General features: G+C 43.6%; 1 protein-coding gene across 1 annotated transcript; it reads right to left on the bottom strand.

Moving 5' to 3' along the window:
• Window positions 1-1,531: 1,531 nt before the first annotated feature.
• abhd15a (abhydrolase domain containing 15a) lies at window positions 1,532-12,133 on the bottom strand. Its single transcript, XM_041940657.1, has 3 exons — window positions 11,220-12,133; window positions 4,212-4,564; window positions 1,532-3,365 (listed from the first exon to the last, which is right to left on the bottom strand). Exons 1-3 carry the CDS (start codon window positions 11,751-11,753, stop codon window positions 2,711-2,713), a joined length of 1,542 nt encoding a protein of 513 aa, XP_041796591.1. The 5' UTR covers window positions 11,754-12,133; the 3' UTR covers window positions 1,532-2,710.
• Window positions 12,134-12,866: the final 733 nt, after the last annotated feature.

Below are 12,866 nucleotides of genomic sequence, written 5' to 3'. Positions count from 1 at the left end.
CCAACATCTACTCTTAAACACACTTTCTGGACAGGAGTGATAGAGACCAGTGAATTCACAGCTCAAAGGGCTTGAGTGATGAAGAGATTGCTTAATTTCTTTGAATCATAAAGATATTTGTGTACTTTATTTACTGTGTATTGGCTAGACATGTTAGTGTGCATGATCTCTCTGCTATGACAAGAACTATTTAAGTCCTTCAGGCACTAACATTTTACATTATTACATTATTAGATCCTTTTAAAACAATCGAAAATACTGCTACAAAACAAAGATTTCTGCATGACCACTTACATCTTAATAAGACAGAAATTCATCCATGTTTTGTCTATTTTGTCATGCATCTCTTGCTCTGATCCGTGCTTGTAGATTTGGCTACTGTCATACATGTGTAGAGTTGTACGCAGTGAAACTTTTTGAGTGTCCGTCAGTCTTTTCTGGTTTCTGCTCCATTAAATGGGGTCAGATTTTAGCCTCAGGATACTACGCATGAAGTGACAATCCTCTGAATCTAAGCTTGACATTTCTTTGGGACAAAACCTGAAAATTAAATGGATTTAAGACCAAAGATATGTCGGTTTCACCCCAGGTTTTGTACAGGGACAGGAAAGAAAATAATACACAACCGCTTCCCTCCACAGTGATTGGCAGTTGCAAACAAAGTCTGTATCTTGTTGGGTCCAACCTACAGTATTAGAGAATGGCAGCAAAGTCTGTTTGTCAATACAACTTTTCCTGAATACCAAAACAGAAAATGAAATAACTTTTGAAAATTTGCTTCCTTTCACATTTTTTTGTGTTATTTTTTGTATTTCTGTTGGGTTCATGAGCCAGATTCAGTCTTGGAGTCACTTCAGGTTACTTTTATGGACGTATTACATGTTTTATGAACAGCGTCATTTGCATTGGATAGTGCCTGTATGTGTGCATGTGTGTGTGTGTGTGCATGTGTGTGACAGGCAGTTTTTGTTTTGTATGAGACTGTGAATCCTCCTGTAGATAATGAGCATGTGTAACAATATCCTGCATGTGTGTGTTTGTGTGAGCATTTCCGTGTGAATCCCTCTGTTTGTGCGTGTGTGTGTGATGGCGAGGATGTGTTGACAGTGTGTCTGCCGGCACAAATTTTGTGTGTGTCTGTGTGTACACTGCTGTGTCCCAGCTGTCTGAGTGGATAAGACTCAGTGGGCAGACAAACACTGCAGCGAATGTCACACACCCACCCACCCACACACACACACACACACACACACCCATTCATACACAGCATGGAATGGCTGTGGGGACTGAGCTATAACAGGGAGCGTCTGTGAGCATCGACTCTGCAGGGGTTTGACAAGACCACAGATCATAGCTTCAGCGTGATGTTCTTTAAAAAAAAAGATTTTAAGCAAAACTAATGAGAAATTGAGATATACAAGATATTAATGTTACTAAGGATTTACTTACCTGGGGTGGAGAGATTGTTAATTTTTTTTATTTTTCAAGACACATTGCCTCACAGAATGTATTTGCCAAGTTTTTCCATCGTGTTTCATTTATTATAATTCCAACTTTTTAATCCATCACATAACACACATTAAACAGGTTTATAGCATTTTAATAAAACAACAGAAGACAAAAATCAGAACTTCAGGCCTTTTCCTGCTTATAAAACAGCCGAGCTGCCCTTTGATGTGTTTCTCATCTGAACGCTCTCAACACAATATTTATTACTTTGTGTCATTTTAATTTGTACAATTTAACGTCCTAATGCTCGAGAATGATAAACACATTTCCAGGAACTCGAGAAATGTCTCAAACGATGTTAAGCTGCTCAGTACAAAACCCACCACCCTCACATCTTCGCCACCTTCAGATCCTGAGCAGCCTGGGTTTCAATGATGAGAGAGGAAAACTCACAGAGTGCTCTGAGCCACCCAGCTCATTAAAATGAAACCTTCACACACAGACTTTCCTCTAAAAGCTAACTGGGTGGTAATCACGCTTGAGTTCCTCTATTCTGGGCATCACAGATCATTTCCCAATACAGAAAAGAACATTCAATAAACAGTAATCTCTCTTTAATGTGCACGATAATGCCAGCATGAGTTCATTAAACACTTTTGACATTTACCTCCTATTAATTTAAAATTTTTACTGGATTTTCTACCCTAGGCACAAGACTTTCAGCGCTTTTGCTCCCCAATAAATATCCTTGCAGTGATGAAAAAGAATAACAGTAAGATACATCAGGTTTCAGATATCCCGAATGACGATGCAGTTGTGGTTGCAAACATAGTTGCAAATGTAGTCAACGGTGTAAAATGTGAGGCAGACATCTGTGTGTGTTCATAAAACAGACGGAATGACAGAATCCTTCAGTTTTAACAGCTGGCAGTGAATTTGTGTCTTCTGTAGAAAAATACAGTATAAAGTCACTCATCCGGAGATTTAGTGTCAACTGTTGAGCAGTTAAATGTAACAACTGCATGCAGGCTTGTGGCCTGTCATGATCTTTTTTCTATTCTTGTGTTTTACGGCTCCCGTCGAGTGTGTGAGAACAACATTTAAAAGTACTCTATGACCTCAGTTCTTGAGCTTCTGCACTTTTCTAGTTTCTTCTGTCTTAACACTTTGTAGCTGAGTGTCATTCAGGCAGGAAACAACCTCCCAAATCCAAACACTATCAGAAGGCGTCAGTGAGTCCATTAGCTACCGTGAAGCTCCCTCATCGTGTATAGGACCTCTGCCAGTTGTAAATGGCGTGGATGTTATGAGAACATGCTGGCATTCGTTTGCATGTACTGACGCTGCGGTGGCGGAAAACCCTCCCGCCTGCGCCTGCCCCCAGCCCCCTCCTCCTTGCGGCGAGCTGCTTCGCTCTCTCCTCTGCAGCAAAGAAGTCTGTGGTCGCCCTGAAGAATTCCAGCAGAGCTTTGTGGCTCCAGTTGGTCCCACGGCTCTCCGGCCCACTGTTCGGCGCAGCCACAGAGCTGACTGCACCAAACGCACCGGTGGCACTCCCCTCGGACTGGGTGGAGAAACCGCAGTGACCTCCGCGGTCGGTTAGGAGGAGAAAGAAATGTGGGTTTGTCTCAAAGAGTTCCAAGGGTACCGTGGATTGGGTGTCACCACGGACAGGGTCATCCTGAGCGCACACATTCAGAACAGGAATAGCCACTTCGTCTACGTCTCTTAGGGGTTCGTTGCGTTCCCAGTAAGCATCCCATGCACCTGCAGTGTTGCTGCTACTGCCGGGCCCCGTTGATGCTGCTGGCGCGCAGCCCACAGTCTGACAGAACAACGACTCCTCCAGGCCACGCAAGGAACAGCTAGAAAACACGGCGTCTGTTCGTATGGTCTCACCCAGCACAGTCTTGTACCTATTCATATCATCCGAGTACACACACGCACAAAAAAGAACACAATCACACAAATAAACAGAGGCAAGAGAAAACCAGTAAATCAATTTTGAAGAGCTGCATGGGTCTCGTATTCGCTTCTCGGCAGTGATTCGGGAAACTTAAGCAGGGTCACAATGTCTCTCAGAATCAATGACTTGACACTGAGCAGGCCATCTGTTGCTACAGTAACTTGATTGAATTGTCTTTGCCTTTCCAGTAAATGGATGGTGAGCACTTGCATCTGTTTTTCATTGCCCATTTATGTGTTTCTCTCCTTTGGCTGACTGAAAATTCATAATTTTCCACATTTCAGTGTATTACAGTATGTAAAGACATTCAGCAGCTTTATGAAGCTTCATTTGTGCCTTCCAAAACTCATAATGCTCACTTAAACTAATGCACTATGATCCCAAGGTTTAGGATTTCTATGTACTGCATATCTGCATCAAGAAATCTACTTAATAATTATTACTGTTTTGCAGGTTATGTTATTTTTGTAGTTCTGGCCATTGTTCCTATTGATAAATATTCACCTTAATTGCTAACATCTGGAAACGCAGCAGAGCTACTAACAAGAATTCAAACGTCAAAGAGGCACAAGCACTCAGATGATCAGGCAGGTTTTGACAAACTTTTGGGTCAGCTAAACATTTTTCTGGTTCAACTCTGAGCTACCCTACTTAGTTGCACATGCACATGTGTTTTAAGTGAAAGGAAGGATTGTTGCTGACATTTCAGATGCACTTTTATTCAGTTTTGCTAAATCTGGCTAAAGTGTTGATTTGTTTGCCTTTTAGATTTTGTAGTACCGCTGTTTCTCCGTACCTGCTGAGACATATCTTCTGGTAGAGCACCAACGCCCACTGCAGGGGCCGGCTCAGCCCGTTCTCAAACCAGCTCTGACAGCGGAACACGGGTGACAGGCAGACAGCCGCTGTCACATAGCTCGACGATCCGCACTCCCCCAGGTAAGACAGGAGGAGGCCCGACCCGGTGCTCTCGCTCACGGCAAACAGCCTTCCTGCAGGTTGTCGGTAGCGGATGTAGCGCACGGCCTCGCGCAGATCTGCAGGGTCCCCGAACTGCTGCAGCTTCAGGGTGGTGAGTGGGGTGCCGTTGTGGCTGCGGCGGTTGAAAACAGCCGGAAGGTAGCCATGGGACAGTGCCGTCTCACACAACTGCAGAGAGCGGGAGTAGAAAAAAAAATCATCAAAGGATGTATTCAAAAAGGTGAAGGTGCTATGGATTGGGAGCATATGCTTAGTATTTTACATATGAGAAATCCTCTTTTTTCCCCTCTGAATAAGCCACGTGGTGGAATTGGTGTTACCCGGTCTCTTGGTTGTAATACCACAGAATTACACAATGTCTACTTGCAGAAAGAAATCAGCGTTCATTCTGTTCCATTAAATGTTTTTGCAGTTGTAACACCTTGCTGGTAGAAGTGAGAATACAGTAAAGCTACAGGATTAAGTGTTGCTCCCTTTTTGCTTAACCAATACTACAGAACAGGTTCAAATGTCAACACTGCATTAAAAAAAAGAACATGTAAACATTTACTCATAACACTGAATCACATGCTGCTTCCTCTTACACTTTCACCTATATTTGATTGAACAGTAGAGGAACCAATGTTGTGAGACAGATGTACAGTATTAGGCTGCTTAGTGATACAGTTCTGCACAGATGCAGCCCAGGATACTGCCTTCACCATGTGGCCCAAGTGACAAAATAACAAGATGCTTTCTCTCTGATACATAAATATCAACTTATTTTCCTTTGTAAATGAGCAGTAAGACAAAATTTTGAAGTACATTGCAGTTGTCGTCTTGGAATTAAGTATAATAACATGCAGACATGCAGAAACACCTGATGGGGCCATAACCAGGTAGACTACTGATAAATGAGAAGTTCATCTCCAGCTACAGTAATCATGTTGCTCGGCCTTAAAGTGGAGAACGTCCAGGAATTTGAGGCCATTCTCACACTGCGGAGGCCTCAGTGAAGGCAAACATTATGCACAATCTCATTAGCTGCGGTGATGTCCATGAAGCCCACAGCAAGCTGTTTAGCTCACCCTGTACTGGGGCTGGGAGCAAAGCTGGCACATGAGAGCAGAAAGGGTTTGACTGTGGAAACCTGTGATCTCATGTCTCTGGCAGGAAGGCTTCTCTTTCAGTCGGCTGCACTGTGGAGAGAAATATCACCCCTCATTGTTTCTTCAATAGAGAGCTATTTTTATTATGTTCATTTCATATGAGATAACCGGGCTGTAGTCACTGACGCTGAATGAAACTTTAAGAAAATGTGATACAACTGAATGAGAAGTGATGACTTCCATGTTTCTTTCAGAGAAATATGTAAATATTATAGATCAAAGTGGAAATTCATGAAGAAATGTAAACTTAATGAGACTTTTTGTTTCATTCGGCACCTAAAAAACATTTTACTACACTTTGAATCTCTAACCCAAAAGCTTTTTCATCTCTCCGGCCCAAACGTTAATCATCATTCTCTTTTGCTTTTAAGGCTCTGAAGGATCTGGCTCTCCAAATTTAACGGCTCTGCTGGTGTTTTTCTGTTTTTCTTCCCCTCTGCATGTTTACAGTAAACTGTTTACTGGCCTTGTGCCTGCTGGTGTTAAGGACGGAGATCAGAGTAAATATATGACTTCTTGTAGCCCTGCCTGCAGATTAGATTATTGTAAACATTAGTTCATTCATTAAAGTCTGTGAGTGAGTCTTGGTAACATAATTAACACAGATTCTCATATGTTGTTTTTTTTCTGTCATATCCAGAAGGTTGAGCAGTAAAACCAAAATACTCATTACCCATCATCAGACCTTAAGAAGCCTAAGCCTGAGCTTATAATTACACAAACTGGGAAAAATAACTCTGGAAAGTTTTGATCCGGAGCATAGCAGAAATGATAATTATACAAATTACACTGGAAATCTCTCCATGCAGAGAAGGAATGAAAATGACAGATTGTTCCAGTCAAGGCTCTGCATATTACCTTTAGAATAAATTATCCGAATCCATTACAGTGTCTGGAAACGCAAGGAGGGGTTTGTCTTCCCTCTGCATCTGCAGTGTCACTCTGCTTCATCTCAACACGGCAGCTGAAAGCTTGTGGTCAGAACCACTGGCGGAGCTTTTGGTAGCCTGTGCAAATAAACAGTCGGTTTAAAAAAAAAAGAGTTACTTCCTGCTTTAAATCTGAGATGCCGGTGAGGAAGAGCTGCAGAATCGCTGCATTAAATATTTACAAGCTGAGAAAGACTGCAGATGCACTTCAGCCACTTTCCGGCTGTCTAAATGAAAGGAGGATTTACTCGGCCAGACACATGAGAAGGCAGCGTCAGAGCAGGGCTAATACGCCGCAACATCATTCATTTGCTCATTCATTAGCCTCTTCCCCGACTCAATGCACAGATTCTGTTTTGAACCTTCGTGATTCGAGAGTTCATGAGAGGAGGGGAAGAGAGCAATTTCAAGTGAATATAAATCACTTGAGTTCAGTTTAATTCCCAAAGATATTAGGATGCACGATTAGATATTTCACAGTTTAAGCTGCAGACATGAGCCAGGGCTGAGTGATGAATGCTGCGGCTGAGATTAAATTAGGCGAACTGAGTGTGGAGTGATTTCGTCCTGCTTGTGCTGCCTGCTCAGGTATTAATACAGCAACACGGTGTAAGCTAACATCAGACACTGTGTGAATCTCCCACAATAACAGACACAATGAGTCACAGCCGCTCAGAGATAGATACTAAACACACCTTCAGGATGCAGGATGCTGACACTGTTACCTGGTCAGGAAGAGTCCACTCTGATCTGTTCAATCATTTGATTACAAATAAATACAATAACTTCACCTTTTTTAGAGGTTTCTGGCAATACTTTTCCTAACGTGTTATGTTGACAGTGTGATTTTTAAAGATCCCAACTTCAATTTCAGAAACAGTAAAAAAAAAAAAAAAACTAACAGCAGCGACTCCAGCAGTTTCCTGTCAGAGCTGATAAACTGTCAGCTCAGTGACAAATTCCTCCAGACACTGGACGACATGCCAGCTCTCATACACACATGCAAGAAGTAGCATTCATTCTCCTCACCCTCTCTGAGTAAACGCTGTCCAACAACATTCCCTTCAAAGCATATTGAATAATGTCATCGCCTTCAGTGAGACCACCTCTAGTGTGAAACAAACTTCAGCAGCTTCATCGGGGCATGTTGCCACAAATCAAGTTAAATTAAGGATGTTATTCGATTAAAGGCCATTTAGAGGCAACAAAGCATCTTGCTACAATGCTCTGTCCTCTATTCAGGTCAATAGTTTGCCTAAATACTCTCCAACAGGCCTGTGATACATGTCCAGGGAACAGATTTGCCCTTCTGGGTTAAATATATGTGGGAGCGTAGCCAACAATTTGCTTTTGTGACAATTGTGTGGAATAATTTAATGTTCAAATGCATCCTACGACATGACTCTATTGTATATACTACCAGATAAGCTCACCCAGCATTACTTCTTTGCAAGAAACTTTCTGACAGTTCAAACAAATACTGAAAATCTACATTAAAAATTACTCTATTTGATTTATAATAAGTGCCATGACAGCCAGCTTTATTGTTAATTGGTTGGCAGCGTTCTAACTAATCGTATGCGACCTAAATATAGTTCGCCAAAAAAAAAACAAAAAAAAAAGAGGCTGTTCTTTAATCTCTTGCATTTCAGCAGAATCATTTTTTTCTCCTTCCATTCAACATGGCTGCACCGCTGGGGAAGACTGGGAAGTTAAAAAGTCAGGATACGGTGAAGTCTTACAAAGGCAGACAAAATGGTGGACTTTCAAATGTATTCTGCAGTTGCGAGGCAGTTTGTTCCCATCTCAATTTTAAAGTGATGAGCGTCACAGGCAAACATTCAAAGGGAGAGCAGCTATCAATTATTGAAGATAACGCCACAGTAAAAATGCCAAGAACCGGAGTCCCGACTGTTGTTCAAGCGAGCCTTCGTAAAAATGGACTTAGACTCTCTTCATAGACTCTATATTTAAGGTAAATTAATACCTAGTATGCTGTACTGTTTGGCAAAAATGTGTCACATGAGTCTTAGACAGAAGTGTTGCCGAATCCAGATGTGCAGTTTGCATATTTCCGATTATGCAAAACACTGATGATGGAAAAGGTCAGTGGACAAATGAGCAGTTTGCTGAACATCGGGGGTAAATTTCTTCTGTGTCCCCGTCTGTCCACTCCACACACTCCTGTTCTTTGCACATATAAACATTGTTCCATTTTGAAACCAAGAGTCGACACCAAAAAAAACAAGTCGCTGTCTCAAACTGAAAAAATCACAAAGAGATGAGAGGATGGAAAACACAGATCTGATGCCCCACTTGCGTCTGTGCCCCCTCATTGTTACTGGTTCCCTGTTTCATCAACAGTCTCCTTAGTAGCTATAAATCAGTATATTTGTGCCCTGTACTGTAGCTGCGTGGTGCTTTGTAGTGCTGGTAATGTCTCTATGATTGAGAAATGTCCAAGACTCTGACTGATGGAGTGTTAGTGCTACTATAGCCTCTCTCACTGGTCTAATCGTCACTGTTAATGGTAAATCTTTTCCACTTAGCTGAGCTATTATCCTATCCCCCAAGGAATTTGGAAAATTCCAAAGCTGCTCCCTCAGTAATCAGAAAGTGGAATGAATGGCCTGAAAAAGTGTTGAAAGGTAAATTACACACGATGACCAGATTATATCATACCTCACATCCATAAGGAATGTTGAATAGTGCTTGATGTGAGAACTGAAAGCCAAAAACACGCTGAATAAAACGCTTGTGACTGTAACTAGGTCGCAAAATTATAGTAAAACTGCTCACAAATCTATCTGCCCTGTCAGGAAAGTGTGACGGGTGTAAATCATGTGAGGCAAGACGGCTGCAGCAGCTGGAAGTCTGCTTCCAGGAACATTTATGGCCTTTCAACGCATTTCTCTGAACAGCGATCACAGGCCACTGGATATTGGGCTCATTCCTACATGTCTTTACACACCTCCGTGATATTAAACTGGCCTCTTTGACCTCTTTTTGATGTTCGTGATTTGAAGTTGGTTGAGATCAGGAGATATCATCGGTTTCTGGAGGGGTAGCTGTCATTGTAGACCTGCTTGAACTTGAGAGTTCAGACAAACGTAGCACTGCTTTAAAGGAATAGTTTGGGAAATACGCTTCTTCGCTGCTCCCACAGCGTCGCACACATTTGCAGCTTCTGCAGTTAGGCTTTCTTGGCCAGGCAGAGTAGGATCTTCATGGTGATGAATAAACTCTCGGGGATCACTGCGCCAGGCAAAGAAATAATCTGGCAAAGAACCCTGCATGTAATAATATGAGATATAATTCAATGAACAGTGACTTAGCTAAGCAGCTAACTGACTGCCTGAAAGAAAGAATGAACAAATGAAGTATATTTTGCATATTTAAGGATGAACACATTTCTAATTCTGATCCAAATACAAAGCCACTGGAAAGACTGCACTGTGTATGACAGCTAGTTAGCTGCATCAATAGATCATAGATTCATGAGCTCCTGAAATGTGCTTCAAAAGGAGTCTACGCTCCCCTCTCTGTGCCACAGATACACACCCACGTGTGTGTATGGCCACGCAAACATGTGCTCTTTTTATCTTCCTTTCACACACACACACACACACACACACACACTCTGGGCCATGCACAGTGAATCTCAGCAGTGACAGGAGCAATCTTAATTGGTGTATATCCCTTGTGGTGCCTCAGCTTCCAGGCCTCCCAAGCGTAACCGGCTGACAGCATCACAAATACTCTGTACCCTGATGATGCACGAGGCACAGATCTGTCTCATTGTGACAACTACCTTTTCATTTCTCCATCATTTTTCTTTTCCCCATGGCGAGGCTCAAAGTCAGCACATATTTAAAACCTTTTCACACTATGTGTTCCCTCTATTTTTGTCTCGCCATTGTTTCCTCTCCTCTCCTCTCCTCTCTTTGTTGTTTTTTTATAGATCCACATAAGAACTTAGTCGCTCTCGCTTCATGTCAAACCCATTTGGGTTTGTTAAACTTCTTTAGCAGAGTTGCTATTTCTGACAGGGGCCTAACACTGAGCCTGTGATGGATTTGCACACAGAGCTCATGGTATGAAATGAAACGAGCGAGCACGATGCCAGGTGCCCAGGGTGGCGCGAGAGCCAGCAGGCATTCATGTGGAGCAGTGCTGCGCTTCCCCAGGCCCCTCAAGTCAAGCGATGCTTTGTAATCCCTCACTCAATTACCTCAGTCAGTGTATTGAAAGAGCAGTTGAAAGACTGGAGTTGCCTCCGCATCTGCTCTTTTTTTTTCTTCTTCTCCAAACTGGGCTTGCCATGACTTGAGCTCACACGACTGCCTTTGCCAAATTTGATTTGCACATGGCATCTCCTCATGTCTCTTAGAAATAACTGAATGTCTGACTTCTCTTTTAGTCGAAGAACTTGCAACCAGTATTTGCCTGTGCATGCATTAAATATGTGTCTTGCATGTTTCTGGCTTCTACCCTTTGCTGCTGTTGGTTTAGACAGTGGAGAATAGCGCACAACATACTCTCATGCAGACTCTATGGAAACTCAATACTGGTCATCAGGTTTGTGAAAAGTTTAAAGTTTTTTATGATTTTCTTCTGTGTTTTATTATCATCATGCTCTATTATATGACTTGCTGCTCAGTTTCTCTATGAATATGATTCATTTATGGATATTCAAGTACCATCATCTCTATAATAAGATAATTTTAAGAAGAACGCACAGATTACCTTTAGCACATTTCTAGTGATCTTCCCAAAAGAGTTTGGGATGATGAGCAGCACGGGACTGGCAGAGTGGCTGGACGTCCTGCGTCGTTTCTGGTAGGATGGCACTGCCCAGTCCAAGGCCACCAGCCCATCGTCGCTCAGCTGCAGGTTGTCCCGCACAAACTGGACCGGGCTGTCGTACGGCCAGCACGCCTCGTACACGCTCTGCAGGAAGCCGCTGGCCCGCCACGTCCAGCCAGCACACGGCGAGTAATTACTGAAAGTCCTGCAATGTTTCAGGAGGTAGTTGGCGAGCGCGGACGGTTTGCAGATCAGTGCCACGGTGCGTGCTCTCTCAGCGGTCACGGCACCCGCACTGGCCGCCTGGACACCGTCGCTCCCCTCTCGGTCGGAGACGCATCTCCCGGTCTTGTCCTTCGTTGCCTGTTGCGAGATCCCCAGTCCTTGAAGCAAAGCGTCCGGCTGGCTCTTGGATCCTGGCCATATTAAGACCACCAGGATCACAATGCACAGAGCCACAAGCCATTCCAGCATTGGCACGGCTGGAGAGAGCAAAATGAGCACAACACGGACGCTTTGCACCCCTATTCTGGATCTTAAGTTGATAATTACAATCTTACATGATAGAAAATCGTCCACGGTAACGCGCTCAGTGAGTGTTGTTCCAAATGATGCTCAGCTCGTCAGTGAAGTTTGGTGCTTCTCTGCGGTGCCAGGACGCACCAGTCCCCCGTCTGTGACGGCGTGCTGTCTCAGTTACGCAGCGTTTCCGCTGTTCCAGCTCATTCCGAACCCGACGTCATGTTTCCATTTCTGTAGGCACTTGTTATGAACGAGGAGATCCAGTCGTTGTTTCAGGCATTCAACGCCAAACGGTACAGTTAGAGACCCTGTGCAGGACTGCGCTCAGCCAGTGCTTCTACCCAACAGCTGGGAGCGCAGGAAATATGTGCGAGTGACCCGCCGCTCATGCTGGAAACGCCCCCATCATGTCCAACTTCCCCCCGCCCCAATACACGCACGCACGCACGCACACACACAGCGAGCAGGTACTCTGTGCGCGTGGTAGTCTCTGGCGTTATTAGCCTTCCGCTTAAATCACTTCCAGAACACCCAGAACAAGGAGGGACATCTCGAGCGTTTTTGAGACTACACGTGGACTATCTTCATGCATTCCTGCTAAATGCCCCCCCCCACTCTCTCTCTCTCTCTCTCTCTCTCTCTCTCAGACACAGACCTGTCTCCAGAAACGTAGTGCGCATGGTCGTTATGAGGTCTCAGTGAATTTGGCAGCATCTGCACACTGTGCAATCAGAGAGAAGACAACAACTAATAAAGCATGAGTTCCTCATACATTAACCTACGAAGGGCGTCAAATGTAAAGTAATGCAACCTGTTAAGCAGGGTCTTGTTATGTAACAAAGCACCTTCAGGTTTTGCTCAATTTTGTTGGTGTAAATTGAAGGAAGGGTGAAAGTGGGCCAGTGCTCTGTGGACCTGCAGATTGCGATGCACAGTGAGCGCTGCAGACATCCAGTTTGATTCAAGCTTATAACATTTATGTAATGTGATAGCCTCCTCGCTGCTGTTTTCTGCATCCCCATCTAGCTTATACTGTCTATGAAACTCAAACAGATAAAAATAGAT

The sequence above is a fragment of the Chelmon rostratus genome, chromosome 7 (genome assembly GCF_017976325.1).
Source record: "Chelmon rostratus isolate fCheRos1 chromosome 7, fCheRos1.pri, whole genome shotgun sequence".
In the NCBI taxonomy this organism is placed as follows: Eukaryota; Metazoa; Chordata; class Actinopteri; order Chaetodontiformes; family Chaetodontidae; genus Chelmon; species Chelmon rostratus.
This window is presented reverse-complemented; position numbering and strand designations above follow the sequence as displayed.

What these genes read in the sequence shown, in the direction of transcription:
- abhd15a (XM_041940657.1), bottom strand. Translation starts at nt 11,753, where the DNA reads ATGCTGGAATGGCTTGTGGCTCTGTGCATTGTGATCCTGGTGGTCTTA. An exon ending in TCACTAGAAATGTGCTAAAG is followed by an intron (nt 4,565 to 11,219) that starts GTAATCTGTGCG and finishes CGCTCTCTGCAG; the next exon opens with TTGTGTGAGACGGCACTGTC. An exon ending in CAGAAGATATGTCTCAGCAG is followed by an intron (nt 3,366 to 4,211) that starts GTACGGAGAAAC and finishes TGATATGAATAG; the next exon opens with GTACAAGACTGTGCTGGGTG.